We start from the raw sequence: 20,878 nt of genomic DNA on the forward strand, positions 1-20,878 counted from the left end.
AGGTCCAAGATTGTGTCCACTGTGGGTAGGTCCTCAATTGCTGCTTTCGGTAGCTTTTTGAGGACCTCATTAAAGATTTCGTCATGTCCAGGGGCTTTTCTCCTCTTCGTCCCCTGGATGATGTCCTGGATGATCTCATTCGTGACTCGTTTGGCTTTGGTGGTCTGCCAGTTTTGGAAGTGGGCGGATACTTTATCTTATTATTTATATTTTAAATAAGTTTTTCCTCGCATAGCCGTGGAGATTTTCCAGGCGCGCGGGTCGTCCGTTGGGAGGTTTTCCAAAAGTTCTGTCCACCTTTCGTTTCTTAGGTTTGAGATGTGAATTTTGATTTCCTTGGTTAGTTTGTTTGCCTGTTTGTTAAGCTCTGAGTCGGTGAATTGTTTAGCCCTTCGTTTTAGCCAGTTACGATTTTTAATAAGAGTTTTGAGCTCAGGCGGCAGAGAAAAAGGGTTTTTGTTGGTGGTGGTTCAACTACTGGATCCCCTGTCGTATTTATGCAGTCCGGCCGTGTGAGCTCTTGCGTGGGGAGTGGGCGGGGCTTCAAATGCTTTGGCGCACACGCTGTTTGCCGCAATACGCGTTTCCAATTTGGATTAAGGGCCGTTACCTCTTCTCATTTCATTTCTAAATGTGTTTTGACCGGCTGTGAAAGCCTTCATATGCTGATAAAAAATGTGTTGTTTATATCCCAATATACTCGAAGCGCAAAATTTTCATCAATAATTTAACTATTTCCTCTTTAAATTCGGTTATTGGAATTATTAATTTGAAACGACTTGAAGGTGTGAAACAGAACAGTACTGAGTGATAAAGCTAATATGGGCCAACTTAATCCAATGTGAATATTGGAAGCGTGTTTAGTTTATCTGAGTTTTTGTAATTTAAACTCTGTGTTTCCAATAAAATTTATTAAAACTCTAATGCACTAAATGTGTAATAAATTTAGTAATGTTTGGGTAAAGTGGGATAAATTCCTTTAAACAAATTATGTTTTGCATGTTTTTTTTCGATATAGAACGGTGTACTTTTCATTAGCACTAACTGGGAGAATTGGAAATACAAGGAACATCAGTTTCTGGCTGGCTTAAAACTGTGCTTCCAATGTCCCAAAAACTTCTCCTCTTCTCATCAAAAGCGATTGTTTAATTTTCCAATTTTCCAGGCAAGTATTTCGTGGTTTTGCTCTGCTGCGTGACCGGAGTGCTGAAAGCCACTGTTTTTGGTGCCATCTACTACTTCGTATTCCTCTTCGTCATGACTTATTGGGCTTGCAACCAAACGCTTGGCAGATTCTTTGCCCGAGTCTTAGTCTCATTGACGCCCATCATATTCCTCAATATGACCATCATGTTCTGGTATCAGTTTCAGTATTTCTATGACAGCAAAGTTGTTACAGCCGACAGCGTTTGGGGCAGGTGAGCGAAGGGAAACTCCACTACTTCCACTTTTGAGTACCCGTTGGTTTCCTTGTAGGCTCTTCAATCTGATTGCTATTAAAACCTACAAAGACTGCAAGGATCCAAGAATTTTTCAGTTTCATGCCCAGACCAAATCGGTTTATGCCATACCAATTTGCTTGTTTTTCCTGTATGTGCTCAGCGTGTTGGTCAGTCGCGAAATATTGCAAGCTAAGGTGAGGATATAACTCTGTACTTCCCCCAAGCTCTGGAATATCCAATGCGCTCGATTTTAGGATGGGCTTTTCAACTTGATAGGGGCACTGTTCCGGAAGAGTAAGCCGAAGGCATGGAGAACGGCGTTTTCCAGGTTGCATGTAAGTGCGCGTCTTTTGGGAAACCTATTCGAATTGTTTGCAAATGTTTCGTTTCTTAACAGCAAAAGTATCAAGCCGATAAATTACTGGGAAAAGATCAAGACCTAATGGCTGATAAAGTGAAAAACGTTGTGGAACAAGCGTTGCAGTTCATCATCGCAGTTTCCTACTTGGTAGCTAATTTCATCATGATGGTAAGTGACAAGAAGTCTTTTTCTAATGCCATTGTCGATTCTGTGTTTAGTAGCCACAAAACTGCTTCTATTCTATTGACTATCTGAGGATGAAGATCTTAGTTAGTTATCACCAACAAGAAGTGCTTCTAGATTCCAATACATGGAAGCAGATTTTCCAGAGACTGATTTAATAAAATTAAACTTTTAGATCTGGGCTATTGTATACGTGGGCTGGAAAACGCTCATCCTGATGACGTGGGCCAATCTTGTTTGGCTTTTGCCTTTCAGGAAACAAGTGATTTTGGTCACCAGTCCTGTGGTGGTGGCTTGGGTGTGGTTCCTACTGATTACCAGCTACTTGTATTCCATGGACTTAACTGAAAAAGAACTGCCCACTAGATACAGCATATTTAACTTGAAGTCAGGCAAGTGAATTTAAGGTCTCATTTGACTGTTGAATGTTTCCCAAATTGGTTTAGGAGTGGATCGCCACAGCGACATCAAGTGGTTCCATTTGCTGGCCAAATCGCTCTTTGGGGTGATAATCTTTGTCACCATGAGGCAGTTCTTTCAAGCCAGAGCTTTGAAAAAACAGCGCGAGCAGCTGGCTGCAGCTGTTGGTGAAGCTGAGAAAAGTATGCTTTGAAGTCGGGATAAATCGGGGTTTTAACATAGAGATCTCCAGGCCTGGATGACTCTTTGACCAAGTCTCCAGTTCTAGAGCAGATCCAGGCAGTATGTGTGCGATTTTTTGCCGTTTGGTGGATATGGCTGGTAATCATCAGCATGATCTGGATGGACTTCTGGAGCACCAGCAATTTGTTCAGGATTGCATTCGTTTGTCTCGCCTTTCTCTGCATTCTAACATTTCAAGTGAGTGTCATTATTGCCCCTGCTCTGGCTGACTTACCGCATGACTTCAGATCTGCCCTTTTAACTTCTGGAAAAAATTCCTGCGCGTGTATTGGTGGATAGTGATTATTTATGCCATGGGAAACTTGTTTGCCATCTACTTATATCAGATAAGAGTTACCAGAGAGGTGATGCATAAGTATATTTCGAAGAAACTGTGAGTTTATCTACAAGTAAAATGATAGAGTTGTGGGGTATAGTTTGGGTTTTGTAGATTTAAAAGTTCCGGCTTTTTTGTTTGGCGCGACCGCAAGCAAGTGACAGCATCCCTTGCGAATCCGCTCTTCTTTCAGATTGCTGTGGTCATTCAGCAGAATTACCTGCAGCAAGATTTTGACAGAATCACTTCTCCAACTACCCAAGAGGAGCTGGAGAAGGAGCGGGAGAAGTTTGCTCAAAGGGGTCAGTACATTTGAAGTTTGTTATCTGAAAGAAGTTCTCTGAAAGAGATTGGAGAAAAGGAGTTGAATTTGTTTGCAGGTCCAAAATGGGCCAAAGTGACAAACTTCCTCACAGACACCAAGAATGTTCTTTTCCAAATCCTGGAAGTGCATCTGCAGAAAATCACACTGTTGGTTGGCTGGTGCATGTGCGTTTTTGACATGTGCGCCTTATATGTTCCCATCGTCATTCTTTTCACTGCTTCCTGCATGTTTGGACACTCCTTTAACACTGTGGTGATTTACTTGAATTCCTGTTGGGTCCAGCTATTGATTATTCTGCGCCTGTTGTACATGAATCAATATCATGGCCATGACCAGTGGAACTATGTGGGCTATTATGTAAGCAGCGAACTCACCTTTATGCAGTCAGGATTTGTAAAGCTTCTCGTCTTCCAGACAAGAAATGGACACCCGTTTAACAAAACCCTTAACACAGCTGATTGGCTTGGGTTCCATCAATCCAAACATGGACTGGATTATGCGGATTTCAGTCAAGTCTTATTGTGCTTTCTGTATCTTGGCATGGCCACCCTCACTCGAGTGGTTGCAATCTGGATGAAGAACTTTCGAATATCCAGAAATATCCCATTGAATCAAACTCGCGTTTTATTTCCTGACATCACCTACCTGAACTGCCACGATAATACTGGGAATATGCTGAAGTTTTTTGCGAATTATGGGTTCTACCGGTTTGGGTGCGAGGTAAGAGTTTTAAGCTCCACCAGTTGTTCCAGTTGTTTTATGCCCGGACTATTTTAACAGGTTTGCGCTGTAGTTGCCTGCATAATAATGCTAATAAGGATGGACATTGTCGCAGTTGGTCTCTCTTTTTGGCTTTTGCTCATTTTTTCTTTGCGAAGATCTCTGTTGAGGATTGTTTGGCTGCCCACCATTGTGTTGGCCGCTTCAGGACTTGTGCTTCAGTACTTGGCTACATTAGGCTGGTGGCCTTCCTATTGGAACCGTATGTCTATGATCGTTTTGTTTATCCAATAGCTGATATCAAAGTAAATTTTTACAGATTCCCTCACAAGATATTGGAGCTCGACCGACTTTCTCTTGAGAATCCAGCAGTTTTGCCATTTTCCCAACATGGCCCATCCCCCAATAAAAGAGAAGCTTTCCCTTGATTATCTGCTGCTGCTCTTGCTGTGCCGACAATGGCGAGCCTTCCAGCGGGAATGGAAGATCAAAAGCCGGTACTCTGTAGCTGGCAGGAACATTCATGTTTTCGATTTGTTTGAGGATCCAGAAAATGAAAATCCAGTCCCTGATTTTATGACTTACACCAGGTAGTTGGGCTTGAATCATGCAAACATATGCATGTGTAGTTACAAAAACGTTGCATAATTGTTGACACTTTTTTCAGGAGTTACTTGGACGCAGTAAAAAGAATATTTTTCATTGCCTGGTTCTACGTGTCTTTGAGCTGTACCTTCTTGGCTGGCACCCTAAGACCTACCATTTTATCCTTCGGTTACATTGTTGGGGCCTTTATATTTGCCTGGGAAGGCAATTATTTCTTTCTTAGGCCACCAGAAACCATCATGAGACGGTTTGAAGCAGTTTGCAAAAATATTACAGAAATTAGATGTTTTTTTTAGGTGGAATGTTCTCATTGCCTATACAGTCCTGGTAATGACCACTCGCACAGTCAGCCAAATATTTGGCTGTATACTGATATACGAGAAACTTATTCCAATTAACTGCACAGCATATCAGTGAGGGTGTTTTCTTCAAATTGCACAAGCAGTGGACGAAAATCAATTTTTGTTGCAGAATTTTCACCATTGGTTGCGTGGACAAGTTCCATATGACTGACGGCGTTCCAAATTTAACAAAAAAACCGGCCTGCCAGGCAGATTTTGACTCGTTGGGACTGGCCTATGACTGCATTTGCTTCTTCTTTCTCATTTTTCAGCAACGCATTTTCAAGAGCTTTCACTTCTTCCATATCATCAACGACGCGAAGGCTCAAACCATCTTGGCCGATAGAGGTTGGTGAAACCTAGATGGGGAGCTTTTGCATATTTCTTTTGTTGTCAGGTGCCCAATTGATCGAGGACGGAAGGCGCAAGCGGAAGGTCGCCTTGGATGTGGAAGACAATCAAATAAAGGAAAATATCAAGAAGAAAATGGACAGAATCCGAGCGACGCACCAAAAGGTTCAAGGAGAGGTCTATCAAAGACGGCGGAAGAACCATAAATACAGTAAGGGCGAAAAAGGTGAACGGTTGCAAGTTTTTCGGCGAAATGTTCCTTTTTAGTGCTGAATTCCAGCGACTATTACCTGTTTGATGATGCGGGACTTAGCAATGACATTCCACTTTTGCCTATAAAGCAAGCTCAAGATGACACTGAGTTAGACCCCTACGACCCCCAGCCACTTTCGGAGGTAAAACCTTGCTTTCTGCCAGGGACTTCTGGAATTTACTAAACCTTTGCTTGCAGTATCTCAGTTTGTTCCATTCGAGCAACATCAATTCAGTATTGGCGGAGCGAGAATTGCGTAGGCGACAGAAAAGGGCCATCAAAAACGGCAAAAATGTGCGAGCTTAAAAAATTATGGCATGATTTTAATTGAATGTTTTTCATATAGCCTGGAGACTTGAGGAGGGATGCAAAAAGTCCCAGAGCTGGAACTAGCAAAGATCCGGATTTTGTACAAGGCACACTTGAGGACTGGTTGAGTTGCTCTTATCATTTGTTTGTTGATTTTAGAGCGGAAGTCCAAGTGGCAAAAAGTTGTTGCAGTTTTAGTTTTTCTGTTGGGTCTAGTGGAAGGCTCCATCGTGAGCATCACTGGACATCTGAATCGGTTAACGAAACCATTTAGAAGCATTCTAGAGACAATGAATATTGAAAGGAAAACTTTGAAGGTAGTTCGAGACTGATGTCTAGGAGAGACTGGAAGAGTTTTTCAAGTTGCTCAGCAGGATTTGCTTTCAGCTACAGATTGACAAGTTTGAGCTTTTCCTATATCATTTGCATGTATTTTAATCAACCCGCTATTCCCTTTTCAAAATCTGTTTCAATTTCCTTCCATTCCTCAGCGTCCATTCATGTTTGCCTTGAGAAGAACTCAAACAGACCTAGGCCTACTATTTACCTCCTCAAGCACTTAAACGCATTTTATTCTCTCAAATGTTCCCAGGAAAAAACCAACTACACTGATGGTGTGCGATTAGGAAGCAACAAAATTTGGCGCCCTTTGGAGTTGTATCGTGATGTTCTAAACGCAACGTGAGTTTGCTAGTTGTTCAACTTCTACCAAAATACCATCAATATTTCAGCTCTAAAAACAGTCAACCAGAGCAGGAAGTCATCCAATACTCGATCTACATCAAACTCCTCAACGCGATTTGGTACATACTTCTGAGCTACTCTGAGGCCATGTGCTACCTCATTATCATTCTAAACCAAGTGATCAGAGCCAATTTCATTTCCCTACCGCTGGTGATTCTGATGTTCTGCTGGGGAGCGTTGACAGTACCTAAACCGACAAGGACTTACTGGGTGATAACTATTGCCTATGTTTTGGTAAGTTCATGGGCAGGATGAGGAGCTGCCGCTAACTAGGGATGGTTTCAGATTATGCTGTTCCTCAAAAACGTCTTCGTAATGAAAGTGATTCCTTGGAACGCCAAGCAAGAACTATACGATGACAACCTGTTCTTCCCTCCGGGAATTATAGGGATCACTAGTACAACTAGGGTTGTGTTCAATTTTATTATGTTGGTGGTTTTCTTTTTTCACAGGTAAGTTACTTGGTACTTTAAAGTAACTGGTAAGTAGCTAATATTTTTTTAGAGTCGTCTTGCAGAAGCTTGGCTTGTGGAAGCCGTTCACCTACCGCAACTCAGCCCTGATTGAAGATGGTGACTATTTTGTTCGGGAGGGCAAGCTTACGCGCTTAAATAGGTAGGGTGCTTACGCACTTTAATCAGCGCTTACCATTCGAATCTCGCAGGAACGATCCAAGAGGTCCATCCACATTAGCAGTCAAAACATTTGGCGTTTCCATGAGCGATTATTTCCCCAGATCAGTGTTGGCAAGGTAGGGAGGACACGTTTTCTATTATTGATCATCACCCAGTCTATTTTTCAGTTTTATCAAATACGCAGAAAACTTCAGACTGTTCACCCAGCAATCAATCACACCGTCGTCCGCGCAAATCCCTGTTGATGTTTACACTCCAATGTTCCTCTGCGACTTGATTAATTTGTGCCTCATTCTGTTCTTCTATGGGGACTTTAATGTAAACCCCGATGAGAAACGACTGAATCTCGACAGTCAATAAAACTATTGTTTCAGAATGATCTGGAAAGGAGCGGTTTAATAGAATTCATGCAGAACAACACGGTACCCATATCGTTCATAGTAACAGTACTGGTGCTGGTGTTCCTCATGGTGATCGACAGGGCGATCTACCGTAGGAAAAACCGATTTGCCAAGCTGGTCTTTTACTTTCTACAAGTCATCTCGTGCCATTTATATTTGTTCGTTCTATATCCAATAGTGACCAAGAAGTAGGTTTCGTTTGCTGTTTGTGTGCTGCTTGACTGGTTGATTTTTAGGAAATTCAGGGACACTCGAGTGGTTCAGGCGTTCTACGTGTTCAAGTGTTTGTACTTTCTGTTTTCAGCCTACCAAATCAGGAACGGGTATCCTTCATTGATATCGTTTCAATTCCTGTGGCATGGAATGACAGTGTTCAATAGGTAAGAACCTTTTGAGTTTTAGCTGAAAGAAGATGTTGCATATAAAATATCTTATGGCATTCATTCAATAGGTTTGCCTATAAGTTTTACCTGCTGATTCCTTACTTCTTCGAGCTGAGAGTCTTACTGGACTGGATCTGCAGCGACAGCTGTTTAGCTGTGACCGATTGGTTCAAAATGGAGGAAATTACTAGCAACATGTTTGATCAAAGAGTAAGCATCAGCAATATGATTTAAACTCCTTATTCAAATGTCCCTCATTCGACAGTAGAATAAATTGAAAGTAACTTCAAGTTCAAACTTAAAAAAAATTAAAACCAAAGAAATCAACATGTAACACATCAGGTATTCAAAACCACTGGAAGTTTGGGTCTTTTTCAATTTGCACTTCAATACAAGAAAACTGCCCCAATTTTATTAATCTGCTCGTCCGGTTTTCGTTCATTTTAAACTATTTTTCCTAACAATGGTCGTGTGCATTTAAAAAAATTAATAAAGCTGCTACAGTTAGTTGCAGTTTCATCCTGTCGCCGGGCACACGCTAAACTTTATTAAAAGCCTCATTAGTGAAGTAGGAGCGCCAAAAGAAAAAAATTAGCTTTGAAAAAGTACAAATAGCTCTAGAATAGAGTTCGTTTTTAACAAGTGTGGACAGGACCTGGATGAGAATTGGAGTGAACCGGCCGGGACGGCCAAGGACCGTAACAAGAAGTACTTGGTGGGCGGGTTTCTCTATGTCCTGCTGATTCTGACGGTTATTTTCCCGTTTTTACTGTTTTCCTTGAGCGGTACTGTTGGAGTCCAGACTCATCCTGCTAAGATCAAGCTGCAAGTTTCGATTGGGAGCTCAGAGCCGATTTTTGAGTCTTATGCTTCCCAGAAGAGCTTGAAGCTGTAAGCAAACTCGCTCAGTTATGGTTAGTATTAATATCAGCATTTTTAGCCTTAGTAAAGAGGACTACAAAAACCTGACCACTACTTTCAACAGCATTCCGGAATCTGAGGAAATTTTCGAAAATTTTCACGCAGATGACGTCGTAGTTGTCGATTGGTCACCCAACAGTTTGACCAAGTGGAAGGTGTCTCCTGGCTCCTATGCAGAACTTATAGAAGATGTTTTCTCAGGTGCATTGAACCCATCATTAAGAGATTGTTTTAAAACCATTGTCATAGATGATGATTTTGCGGTTCGCGTGGAAATTAGCTACACCCATCTGGGGACTGGAGGCCAAAAGGTCAAAAGGATCTTCGGACAAAGCGCCGTTGTTCCGCCCTTACCGAATCCACAGCGGCAAAATTTGATTAATATGCTCCAATCCAACATCAGTGTAGACACAGCCATATGGGTGCCATTGTCTTTTCCGAAATTCCTGCTTATTACCAAGGATGGCACCCCGAAACCTTTGCCAATAATGTTGGAACAAGGAAGTAAGGCTTTATTGGCCTTCTGGGCAAAAATGGTTAAATTTGGATACTCCAGTTTGTTTTGAAGTTCTATAAAGTTTTTGTGTGGCTATAAACAATTGCTTCCACTTGATTGTCAGATGTTTTCATGTTTTTAGTGATCACGAAAGAGTGTGTTAACTTAATAGTCTTCAATACTGACTTGTTTCTTTTCCTTTGCTCTCATTTGATATTACGTTTTGCCTGTTTCTGCTTCATGCTAATGTTACGTGTTTCTGGTGGCACGTTTTCGGTCAATTTTGGTGGTTTTCCATTTGTAGCAACTTATACTTTTGCTTGAACGTCTGTTTCTTTTTTATCCGCTTTTTTGCAATCTTCCGTTTCATTTTTATAGTCAACAGTTTCTTCATTTTGGCTGTCTGTGTTTTTTGTGCTTATTTTTAAACTGTCTGGTTCAAATTGAATGAAAGTATAAATTCACCATCTAGTAATGTGCTTAAATTCAATATTTTGAAAATTACTTTTCATTGCTTTGTTCTTCATTATTTTTGTAGCAAATCTTGCTTCTGCTGAAATAAATTCTGTAATATAAGACTCGAGTGCGTTAAGTTTTTTTGCACTTTTTAATTTTCTTTAAAATCTACGTTTGTTCCATTAATTGCCAGCTTTTTTCTAAATGAATCTAATCTTTGCTTGATTTTCACTCGGTTATTTTGCAATGTGTTCATCTCTATCTTCAATCAAAATTAATCTTGTATTTACTTTGTTAATGATTCAGATAACTGCTTCAAATTTGCTTACTCTTTGTCAATTTTTTTGTAGGTAAAATATGTTTCTATGCTATCTACAATTTTGTCATAGACTGTCTCATTTTTTCCATTTTCGTCTTTATGAAACGTTTCGTTCCTTCATTTTATATCTGCCTGAAACCTCGCTTTTTTCACTTTCAAATTCAATATTTGTCTCTCCTTCTAACAGTCTAGACTTTAGATATTTCTAACCTAAATGCTTATTTATTTGCTTCCTTTCCAGTGAGCAGCAAATGGCAAAAACTATGTTTACTCTACAGTCTCTGATTTTGGTTCTAAGATTTCGTTTTATTTTTCGGAATCTTCTTTTCAGTTCTAACTTGCTAAGAATAGTTATTTGTCCACTTTGTGAAAAGCATTAACCTTTTCTCGATTTCCATTTAAATTCAACCCTTTACTTCAAGTATACTTCACGTTTATTCTTCACGTTTAAGGTGGATAATCTACGTTCCTGTGTTGATTGTCTCTTTTCTGAAACATGGTCTTGTTATTCCCATTTTTGTCTTTATAATAATCTTCCTTCCTCCATTTTTTGGATACCAGAATCTACCTTTCCGTCGATTTCAGATGCAATCTTTGTCTCTGCTGCTAATAGTCTTGACATTACATATTTTCATTTGGAAGGCATTCAAAAAAATTATATTCATACAAAACTTTGAACCTTTTTACGTTCTTTACATCTTCATTATACATTGTTCCTTTCTTCCCAAGGGTCAATCTCTGAAACCTTTTTTTGCTGCATTCAAATGCATTTTTATCTCCTTGATAGTCTAGACATTAGATATTTTTAATTTTAAGTTTCAGGATTAAGACTCATATGTGATTCTTTTATCTTCTTTTTAGATGTTACACTTTGGGTTTAAGCCTCCCCATTTTTCTTCTTGAGCCATCTCATACCAGTTGGTCGTCGCTCCACCTCATTTCTGGCCTTCCCACTTTCCTTCTGCCGGTCCATGGCCTCCAACCCACCATTCTACAGCCCCACTTGTCTTAGTTTTCTGCAACGTGTCCCGCCCAATTCTACTCCTGCGTGGCGTCGGGTTTCACGACGTCTTGCATATTTGTTCTTTTCCTGATCCACTCATTTGTCTTCCGGTCCTTCAGTGATATACTAGGCATCCTCTCGATAACCCTCTGCTTGACTTTGAGCTTGTAAAGTATTGCTTTTGTAAAAGTATAAGTTTATCATCCGTAAGTGGTAAGGTACGTGATAACACGTAAGGTTTCCCGTGACACCGGAAAGTGCTCGACTTTTACCGATTAAAACCCCCCTAAGTTCTGGAGGAGTTATTCTTTGAAACTTGTAGTCTTCCGTAAGAATAGATCAGCTCCTCACATCTAACACTAAGATTTTGCACTTACATCACTTTTCAGCTTAGGTACTGCTTTACCTATTGCCCTGTTGGGCCATTTGGTGCCTGGGCACATCATTCTCTGGTGCATAGTCTACGGCTCTTCGTACTTAAGCGAATGGATTTGCGGTCAAAGGTTGATGCTTTAGGGGCTCCCACTCCAGGTCCCTGTAAATTTGACAATTACGTACAAACGAGGGCTCATCTACTGCCATCCGCAGAAGTGTATTTTATGGACCTGCAGGCAGTTTTGTCACGTTTTCTTCCATTAAAAAAGTCCTGGCTCTTTCGCAGATTTCGCCGCATACGCTCCTTGCGTCATGAGGATGTTGTTCCAGTTGTTCTCTGCTGGTTCGCCTCCTTAGCGTATCCTCCCACAATTCTGAGAAGCTGAAGTTCAGTGGGGTGTTTACCACGGAACCCAAAGAAGCAAGCTCGCTTGCTTGTCTCAAGATTCAGCCTCCACAAGATAACCCTTTCTACTATCTTACCGAGGCTGAACAACAGGCTGATCTGCCTGTAATTCTGGCATTCTTTTTGGGTTTCTGGACCATAATGGCGTCTGATTTTTTCCAGATGCTTGGGAAATGGCATTGATTAAATTGGTGACCTTTTATCGGCAGGCTCTTAAGCATCTTGTTGGTTATTCGATCTCTTCCAAGGGTTTCCATCGTCTTCGAGTTCCAGATCATAGTTGACACCTGGTGAAGTCGGCGAAATACAGCTGTCCACTGATTCTGCTCAGAGTCTCCGAACAGACCCTTCTGACGGAAGTCCTATGCCCTGCGTGTTCATCCGGGTGGTTATTCTTCCTGGCCTCGCTTTCTTGGGTATCTGCAAAGCCTTCAGTTTTATCCCCGTTAGTTTATACTAGACCTTGCACTCCGTGTAAAGAAGGTATCTTAGTGTCTTCCTGTCGGAGGGCCTTGGATCTCCAGATGCTTTCGTCCTCTCGACCAACCCCTCTGATGCAGCCTTCCCATCTCCGGGTTCGGCAATCACTGAGGGCGTCCTTTAGAATACGTCCCTGCCGGTTCAGGGCGATTCTGATGTCCTCTCTGAGCGCTTTCTGCACACCCTGCGCAGCCTTCTGTGGTTAGTGAATTTTCCAGAAGGTTGTTCCGATAGTTCCTCACGGGCTACCGGCACTTTTGCAGTACACCGAACTTCTGGCGTGTGCTTCCTGGATTGTTTCACCGAGGCTTCTTGCGGCTGTTTCCACTTCTCACTTGCTCGTTATATGGGGAATATCAATTAGGTGTCTTTGAACATAGACCAGTTCTTGATTTAAGAACAGAAGTTCGGTCTTCATCGCCGCAACTCAAGGTCTGCATAAAATTCTTGTACCGTTCTTATAATCTCGTATATCCTTTGATCCCTTTGCCTTATTTGTCTTTGATTCTGACGACTTCTTTCTTTGTGTTTAACGCTTCTCTTCTGAACACTTTTGTTGCTTTACGTTGTTCTAGGACTTTCTTCGCAATGCGAGGATTATGGGTTCTGATATCTTCCTTTGCCATTTTTCTGGACGTTTTGTTTGTCTCTACGATTTTTTTGTTGTTTACTATAAGTTGTCGTTTCTTTTCCAGCATATTTATAGTTGCCGAGGTTAGTTTGTTTGTTCTTTGAGATTTTGTGTGTACGTTTGATATCGCTGCTTGGTTTAGTGTCGTTGCGATCTTTTTGTTTACTTCGTTTATGTCCTCAGTACTCAGCATCTGGTCTTTGAGTACATTCTCCAGGTTCGTTTGGAATTTCTTTGGGTTTGCTTGGAGGTTTTCTCTGTCTATCTGTTCGGGTTTCGGCTTGTTGATTTTATTGGTTGACTGGTTTTGCTTAATGCATATCGTTCCCCTTATCAGACGGTGGGTGCCGGCCGTATTCTGCATCTAGTTAATCCGTTCAGTACCTGGACGTTATGTACTATATGAATGTTCTTTGTGATATATATAGTCAATGTGGTTAAACTTATGTCTATCTGGGAGTGCCCAGGTCCGTTTTCGGCTTTTTTGAAAGAAGGTGTTGACGTGGTACAGGTGTTCCTACTCCACACAGTTTGCCATCGTAGCACCTCTGGGGTTTCTTTTGCCTAGCCGGTGTTTGCCTAAGTATTTTTCCTCTGGGTCGCCTTGGCCTCCTATCGTACAGTTAAAGTCGCCAATCGGTGTTCAACTGTGATTAGCGAATTCATTTCTCAATATCTGATGTAGCAGCTGCGCCTTCCTTTCAGCATTAGTGTGCTTCTGTTCGTCTGATTTCCTTTTCCGTTTGAAACAGTTAAACTTACTGATTGTTCTTTTGTTGTACCAGCATTTTCTCCTACTTCTAGAACTGGATTCACTTTTCCTTGTCTTGCCTTGCCTTTTCCTGCTGAGACTTGCGTTAAATTGTCAGCAGTTCTGTTAAATTTACTCCACATTATTCAGATTACACGTATGACCCATACAACGAGTCCTCATTCCTGCAAGATACCGACGATGATGAGGACACTCCGGCTGATCCCAAGATCTTGCGGAATCTTGTAGCGTCGCTTCTGGTCAATGAGGATGGAGATAAATGGCAATCTGGCCCTGAATTCTATTTAGTGCTGACTTTACTAACTGATTTCCTAGGTGGTATATAACGGAGGAATGTAGCGCAGAGGACGACAACTACTTTTACTACCTGAAAGACCTCGTGCATAACAGTTGCGAGCATTTAGTGCTGTACACTTTCAATGAGAGAGTGTTTTCGAATACCATGAGCTACGTGACTCAGAGTGGGTGAGTGTTTTCACTCCCAGTTCTTTCTGAGCTGGTAGCGGAGTTGAAAATTTCAGAATCATTGGACTTTACCTGCTGTACTTTATGATGGTGATTGGGATTATTCGAGGCTGTCGGGTATCAGTGGGTGAAATATGGATAGAAGACCTTCCACTCTCAGACGACATTATGAGGGTAAGCTCAGTAGCAGGAAAAGAGTTTTTGAAAAATTGGCGTTCGCTAGAAATGCCTGGAAGTGTACATAGCCAGAGACATGCACAATTTCGAGCTGGAAGAAGAACTGTTTGCCGAATTGATTTTCATTATGAGATCCCGAGAGTTGCTGATAAAATTGAGCAGGCTTAAAGACAGCGGCTACAATCCTCCCATAGTCGCTCCAGTGGCTAAGAGAAAGTAAAAGTCTTTAAAGTTGAATTTAGAACGGTATATAGAGTGTTTTCATTTGGATGGTTTAAGAGCAGTTTTCAGTTGGATTTGTGTTTGTTTTAAAAACTTTTATTGGTTTTTAGGCAAAGTGAGGACGACAATGATAAGGAAACTTCCACATAGACTTAATGAATAGTTTTAAACGTGGCTAAGTGCTGTTTTCAGCTCGGGATAAAAATAAACTGTTAAGTAATGAGTATTTTTTCAACATGCGAAAAGCATCTTTTGAATGCAAAACCAGTCCACTTATCATATTTCACGGCGACCATCCTCAAATCAAGTCCTTTTCAATGTTAAATGTAAATGATTGAATCTCAAACGCAAATAACGTAATTCCTAGACCCGGAGTGTTAATTATGTATTGTCTCGTCGTGTGCTTGCATTGTTTTAAATGCCGCGAGATCATTGAATAATTTCAAGAAAATTCCGCCTCGTTTCCCTGCATATTTATTTACGGTTTGGGGTTTTCTTTTTGTACCTGATGGCTTATTTGGTAAAACTCACACATTTGGTTGCTGGCTGCAGAAATGTAAATTTCCCATAGTTGTTTGCTGGGTTTTTTTAAATAATTTAATCTGTCTTATTTTCGGTTCTGGGAATCGTAAACGGACGTATTTAGGTGTCCATCCTAATCTGAAAGCAAGTAAATTTTTGTCGGGGAAAATTCAGGCATAAAATTGCTTCCACGGCCACAAAAGTAAGTGGACTAATAACACTGATTATATTCTGGGGAATGAACAAGGCACAGGTAAAAATAATCCTACATACCCACAGTAATTAGTCCCTGTTATGAGTTAGCTGGCAAACACGTGTATAATTTGAAAACCTGTTTTTATTGTTGTGTATTTGGAGATTTCCATTTTGTCTTGGTTTCGTATTGATTATGTTTTCGTTTTGGTTCAGGACACCGAAAGCAATAAATTTACATGAATTAATCAAAGTACCGCTTTAAAAAAGTGAGCACTTTCTTTGTCAAATGCATTTGGAAGATTCTGTAAATTTGTCGTTTTCAGTCGAACAAAAAAGAGCTCTGTCTTCAATTGGAGTTATGAAATGTTTATTGCATAACTGCAACTTTTTGTACTCACTACTATTATTTGCTGCTAAATATCTCCATATACAAATGGCCTAATAGAGCTTTAATTAGAAAATGAGATTAAAAAACCGATTTACAAAAGATTTTTTTAACAGTTTAACAAGAATTAACTTTTTGCTTTTTGGTTTAAACATAAATAATGTGGAATTAAGAAACATCCACATAACTTGAAATTTGTGTGTATTAAGAATACCTGATGAAATTTTCAGTTCCACTTGTTCTTCAAACTTGAAAACTTCACTGAGTTTCAAGTCATTTAAATACAAATATAAGCATTTTTTACTTTGAATTGAAACTTGAGCGACTTAAGCATATAGCTAAACAAACTATGTCATACAGAAAGTGAAAATATACTAAATAATAAAATGGAAAATATTCTTATCAAAGCAAATACAACTGACTACAAAATGGCCAATAAAGTAAAATATAACAGTGGTAAATTACTTCGTAGCCGGTTCTCACTGCAGTTTTTCTGGAGATTAAAAGACTCGAAAAAATTATCAAAAAATATAATATTATTCAGTGTGTGTCAGTTTATACCAGTAGAAATCTAGCATTCGATAGAGCACATTATTTTTCCTTAACATTGTTAACTTAAAATGTGTAAAAATCGCTTTTTAAAATGTACTTTAATTTTGAATTTTCCAAGGCGTATGCAAAAATGCTTTTTTTTGGTCAAATATTCTATCAGATAAATTTTAAAATTAAAAATTTAATTCAACGATAAGAATGCATCGAAACTAAAAGTTTATGAGACAAAAAGCTTAAATTTAGTTGATAATTTAATGAAAACTGCTTAGTAAGTAAGCACTCTAACACAAATTAAAACCAAATTTTAAATCAAACAGAAATAAATACAAATTAGATTTTAACTGTAAACGTAGGTAAACAAATGAATGTAAAATTCCATTTTAAATAATCATTAACTTGGAAAATAATACTAATTTTCTTGGGAACTTGAGAGCGACAAAATATAATTCAAAACGATCATGAAAGTCCGTAAAGTACAGTGTTTCCAAATTCTCCTTTCTATATTTTTTGCGTTTCTTTATTTTTAATTTGTGAGAGTTAATTTTGGAGTTTCTGACCACCTCTTCTATCAGTTTTGAATATAATCTATTACTAAAGCGAAAATATGAAAAAAAAACGAAGTGCAGTTGAAAAAGCAAAATGAGGAACCACATTTACAAAATGCTGGAACAAAACTGCTCAATGTCTCCATCTGATGGCAAATCAATTGATTGATTGATTGAACGCTCTGCACAGGAAAAATTTAAAACAAAAATTAAGTAAATTATATTTTTTAAATGCTTTCATTTACTTCACCGGTCTTTCTTTGTATTTAAAACACTTTAGTTAAATCTTATCCTACTATTGAATAGTCACCAAAAATTAGTTTGCTCAATGAACCCAACCGTCTCCATAGATGTTTTGGAACGAATCAAAATTGAGACAATCAAGCTTGGAAAGCAAATAATGGTTTTTTTGCCGAGTGTTTTTGTAAATAACCGGTGATTTCCTGATGTTAAGACTGACCTTAGAACAACAGGTTCTATGTGGTTCTTCGTACACCGCATAAAAAATCGCCGACTTCGATCTCAGCATACGATTACACAATCATCAATCTGCATGATCCATTGGAAATCCCAGAAACAAATTAATTTAATTAGGAGCTAATCCAACGAGTAAATACGTATATGAATGTAAAAAACGCCGGTTAAAAGCCCATTAAATTGACAAGTTAAACAAAGAGCGAACATTCAAAATGTATTTCTTTCTGGCTCCTACTTTTAAGAACTATTTATTAATTGCTGGATTTTTAACAATAGCCGCTGTCAGAAGGTCGTGACTAAACATCATTCTTCCTCGGAAATTTGCTCGGTAGATCGACGTATAAAAACTGCTCGCATGATTTTCTGCTTATAGTACAGAACTAATCATGAAGTGGTATTCACTACCACTAGTGCTCGCAGTGCTAGTTGCGCCCGGACTATTAAAAAGTCCACCCCAGCCTGCTGGGGTTGTGTATTTAGTCGATGAACTTGTGGAAACCAAACCGAAGAAAAACGCTGAGGATAGCGGCAACAATGTTATTCCTGATGAAGGTGAAAACTCGAAACGGGGTGTTCTATTAGCTAATCCCATAGCTGAAAACGTGGCGGGAGACGGAGTGTACTTTAGGCCTGAAGATGGAAAACCTGTTGCCGAAGGCAAAGTGAGTGTAAAGTGCACGGAAATTTAGTGCAATTTACAAGCTAAACTCTGTTTGATATTGAAACATTTTTTCAATTCAGCGCCTCATAGTCGCCCAGCCCTCCCGCAGTAAAAGATCCTACGGTTCAGGTGGCACCGGAGGCGGCTACGGAGGAGGTTATGGGGGAGGCTTTGGTGGAGGTGGCGGAGGCGGTGGAGGAGGCGGCGGTGGAGGCGGATTTGGAGGCGGCTCAGGATTCGGAGGTGGAGCAGGATTAGGAGGACTTGGTAGCTTGGGCAGCTTGATTGCAGGCATCAAGGCCAAAGGAGCCGGTAAGCAATATTTTACTTCAATCATTCAGAGAGTTGCTTAACAGCTCCCCGTTACTCTATCACTAAAAGCAGTTTCTAAATTTGACCAAAACTATCTTGTACGTGGCCATCAAGGCTTGAAGATGCTTATGTCTCCGACACAAGCGCGTCTAAAACACAGAAAGCTGAAGACATTTCATAGACTAACTAGCCCTTTAAGAAGCCTTAAAAATTTCAATGGTACAAGTCGGTATGAAATAGTTAAATTTAAATCGCAAAAAATGCCAATAGAAATGCGCTTTAGTAGACTTTGAGTTCCTCACACAGAGAAAGTGATCAATATTTAACATCCTGAGTCAGCATCCAGACAGTTTCTATTTGAATACTTATTTGCGCTTTCTAGGTGGACATGGAAATGGCGGTGGACTGGGCGGTGGTGGCGGAGGCGGCGGTTTAGGAGGAGGCCTGGGAGGAGGCGGCGGTGGTGGACTTGGCGGAGGTGGCGGCCTTGGGGGAGGCAGTGGAGGCCACGGTGGCGCTGGTAGCGGAGGTTACGGAGGCTCTGGAGGTCAAGGTGGTGGATTTGGAGGCAGCGGCGGAGGAACATCAAGTACGTTATTTAATTTTAACGCCCTGACAGTAGTTCTTTGAAAATTTCCATTTGTTTGCAGGCTCCGCGTCATCAACCAGTGGCGGCCTTGGCGGAGGTTTCGGAGGCGGCGGCCTTGGAGGCGCTGGATCATCAGGCGGAGGATTTGGCGGCTCCAGTGGTGGCGGATATAGTGGAGCCGGCGGAAATGGAGRAGGCGGCGGTAGCGGATTTGGCGGCGGCCTGGGTGGGGGTTCTGGTGGAAGTGGAGGATTTGGCGGTGCCTCAGGCCATAGTGGCGGAGGTGGAGGCGGAAGTTCTGGAGGCTTTGGAGGCGCCGGTAGTGGAGGACATGGCGGCGGATTCGGCGAAAGTGGCGGCGCAACCGGTAGGAACAAAATAAATTTCTTATTTTTGCCCAATCTCTAAACCCGTTGTTGTTGGATAATACAGGCTCAGTAATTATCACTGGAGGACCATCTGGAGGTGGTGGTGGATCAGGGGGTGGCGCCGGACGTGGTGGCGGTTTTGGAGGAGGAGGAGACGGTGGCGGCGGATACGGAGGGTCAAGTGGTGGCGGAGCCTACGGGGGATCCGGTGGAAACGGTGGTGGATTTGGGGGATCCTCCGGAGGTGGATATGGTGGATCAAGGGGCGGCGGATTAGGCGGCTCGGGAGGTAAGTTCTAAGCTTCCATAAAATTTCGAACTCTTGGCAGCTCATGTTGAATTTAACTTTAAGGATTTGGAGGCGCTCAAGGAGGCAGCGGTGGTTTCGGAGGCGGTAAAGGAGGAAGTGGTGGATTTGGTGGTGGTGGCAGTGGAGGAGCTGGCGGCGGCTTCGGTGGAGGTAGTAGACTCGTTCAAGATTCATTGCCTCATTGAAATTTTGATGTTTTTCCTAATAAGGAGGCGGCGGCGGTGGTGGACTTGGAGGAGGATTAGGAGGCGGTTTGGGAGGAAGCGGATCTGGCGGGTATGGAGCACATGGCGGACAAAGCGGGGGTGGAGGTTATGGTCCAGGAGGGGGCTGCTCTGGAGGATGCGGAGGTGGAGGAAGTGGTGGAAGTGGCGGAAGTGGAAGCTCTGGGGCATACGCTTCAGCTAGTGCCACAGCGTCCGCTTCAGCCAAAAGCAGCTCATAGTAAGTTTTCACTTATCTCTTTGAACTTTCCGGTAACAGGATTTTTTTTTATAGTGGAAAATAGGATTTGGTGGTGATGCCAAGAAAGCAAACGCCGGAAGTGTGATCTGAAGTTTTATAAATAAAGGTTTATAAAATTTTACTATGCTCTTTTACTAAATCTAAAATAATTCAACCCACCGCTTTGATCTTTGTAGGATCCACCGAACTAGGTTTTCGATAAGGGGCACATTTTCTTCAAGGATTTGATAAGATTTTATCATTTTTTTTATGGAAAATTAACTGATTATCTTATAAACTGTAAGACCTTACATGAAAATTCCAGTGAATTTTGGAGAAATACGGCCTTCTCTGTACATCAAATGCTTATCGCGAGTTCAAAAGTTTAGACGCCGCCTGGTGATTATAATTATAACGCTGTTCTGACTTAACTTAACTTAACGCTTCGCTGACTCGCCGAAACGTAATGAAATAAACGATGTTTCAAAAATTTTTGCTTCACACTTTGACTGAAACCCAGGAAAGATAAGAATATCAAAGCAAGTACACGCAGTCAGGAAAATAAATCAAAATATAATTATAACTACAAGTTAAGAAGGAATTTGACACTTGTTTTGTTGACATCATAAAATTCCTCTGAATTTCGTTGACATTGATGTCACATTGGTGTTTACATCTGATTGTAATTTGTTTTTTTGTTCTATTCAACTTTTGCAAGCTTTAAAGAAATAGAAACAGATCGAAACGTGTGTAAGTATTGTT

The 20,878-nt window shown here is 40.9% G+C and overlaps 4 protein-coding genes across 5 annotated transcripts in view; all 4 read left to right on the forward strand.

The window, feature by feature from the left end:
* Window positions 1-2,386, forward strand: part of LOC109537654 (piezo-type mechanosensitive ion channel component) — a 5,441-nt gene extending 3,055 nt beyond the window's left edge. The window contains exons 5-9 of the mRNA XM_048669875.1: window positions 1,166-1,418; window positions 1,477-1,636; window positions 1,697-1,777; window positions 1,840-1,971; window positions 2,162-2,386. Of these exons, the coding sequence (XP_048525832.1) occupies window positions 1,166-1,418; window positions 1,477-1,636; window positions 1,697-1,777; window positions 1,840-1,971; window positions 2,162-2,386 (851 nt within the window). The remainder of the gene's footprint in view (window positions 1-1,165; window positions 1,419-1,476; window positions 1,637-1,696; window positions 1,778-1,839; window positions 1,972-2,161) is intronic.
* Window positions 2,387-2,400: 14 nt separating this feature from the next.
* LOC109537655 (piezo-type mechanosensitive ion channel component 2-like) lies at window positions 2,401-6,144 on the forward strand. Its single transcript, XM_048669758.1, has 15 exons — window positions 2,401-2,588; window positions 2,639-2,826; window positions 2,877-3,022; window positions 3,080-3,267; window positions 3,346-3,647; window positions 3,705-4,010; window positions 4,071-4,272; window positions 4,330-4,600; window positions 4,678-4,863; window positions 4,913-5,029; window positions 5,088-5,305; window positions 5,355-5,519; window positions 5,576-5,703; window positions 5,760-5,855; window positions 5,908-6,144. The coding sequence occupies exons 1-15, from the start codon at window positions 2,510-2,512 to the stop codon at window positions 6,142-6,144; spliced, it is 2,829 nt and encodes a 942-aa protein (XP_048525715.1). The 5' UTR covers window positions 2,401-2,509.
* Window positions 6,074-14,979, forward strand: LOC109537705 (piezo-type mechanosensitive ion channel component 1). Its single transcript, XM_048669759.1, has 18 exons — window positions 6,074-6,187; window positions 6,463-6,551; window positions 6,602-6,848; window positions 6,900-7,066; window positions 7,119-7,229; window positions 7,279-7,365; window positions 7,417-7,567; window positions 7,624-7,838; window positions 7,887-8,030; window positions 8,102-8,243; window positions 8,677-8,924; window positions 8,974-9,155; window positions 9,204-9,458; window positions 14,022-14,154; window positions 14,208-14,357; window positions 14,414-14,531; window positions 14,581-14,750; window positions 14,867-14,979. The coding sequence occupies exons 1-18, from the start codon at window positions 6,161-6,163 to the stop codon at window positions 14,904-14,906; spliced, it is 2,676 nt and encodes an 891-aa protein (XP_048525716.1). The 5' UTR covers window positions 6,074-6,160; the 3' UTR covers window positions 14,907-14,979.
* A 2,738-nt stretch (window positions 14,980-17,717) lies between these two features.
* On the forward strand, window positions 17,718-20,258 carry LOC109537656 (glycine-rich cell wall structural protein). Of its 2 annotated transcripts, none has more exons than XM_048669800.1 (8): window positions 17,718-18,094; window positions 18,174-18,405; window positions 18,788-18,868; window positions 19,188-19,361; window positions 19,427-19,651; window positions 19,715-19,822; window positions 19,882-20,116; window positions 20,171-20,258. In XM_048669800.1, exons 1-8 carry the CDS (start codon window positions 17,819-17,821, stop codon window positions 20,178-20,180), a joined length of 1,341 nt encoding a protein of 446 aa, XP_048525757.1. In that variant the 5' UTR covers window positions 17,718-17,818; the 3' UTR covers window positions 20,181-20,258. The 2 variants fall into 2 exon arrangements, with proteins under 2 accessions (XP_048525757.1, XP_048525756.1); XM_048669799.1 differs by having other exon boundaries at window positions 17,719-18,094; window positions 18,788-18,994; window positions 19,056-19,361.
* Window positions 20,259-20,878: the final 620 nt, after the last annotated feature.

Source organism: Dendroctonus ponderosae, unplaced genomic scaffold (assembly GCF_020466585.1).
Source record: "Dendroctonus ponderosae isolate FM_Combo_2020 unplaced genomic scaffold, Dpon_F_20191213v2 Dpon_F_20191213_9, whole genome shotgun sequence".
In the NCBI taxonomy this organism is placed as follows: domain Eukaryota; kingdom Metazoa; phylum Arthropoda; class Insecta; order Coleoptera; family Curculionidae; genus Dendroctonus; species Dendroctonus ponderosae.

What these genes read in the sequence shown, in the direction of transcription:
- LOC109537655 (XM_048669758.1), top strand. Translation starts at nt 2,510, where the DNA reads ATGAGGCAGTTCTTTCAAGCCAGAGCTTTGAAAAAACAGCGCGAGCAG. An exon ending in TCTGCATTCTAACATTTCAA is followed by an intron (nt 2,827 to 2,876) that starts GTGAGTGTCATT and finishes GCATGACTTCAG; the next exon opens with ATCTGCCCTTTTAACTTCTG. An exon ending in GGAGAAGTTTGCTCAAAGGG is followed by an intron (nt 3,268 to 3,345) that starts GTCAGTACATTT and finishes ATTTGTTTGCAG; the next exon opens with GTCCAAAATGGGCCAAAGTG.
- LOC109537705 (XM_048669759.1), top strand. Translation starts at nt 6,161, where the DNA reads ATGAATATTGAAAGGAAAACTTTGAAG. An exon ending in TCCCAGAAGAGCTTGAAGCT is followed by an intron (nt 8,925 to 8,973) that starts GTAAGCAAACTC and finishes CAGCATTTTTAG; the next exon opens with CCTTAGTAAAGAGGACTACA. An exon ending in AATGAGGATGGAGATAAATG is followed by an intron (nt 14,155 to 14,207) that starts GCAATCTGGCCC and finishes CTGATTTCCTAG; the next exon opens with GTGGTATATAACGGAGGAAT.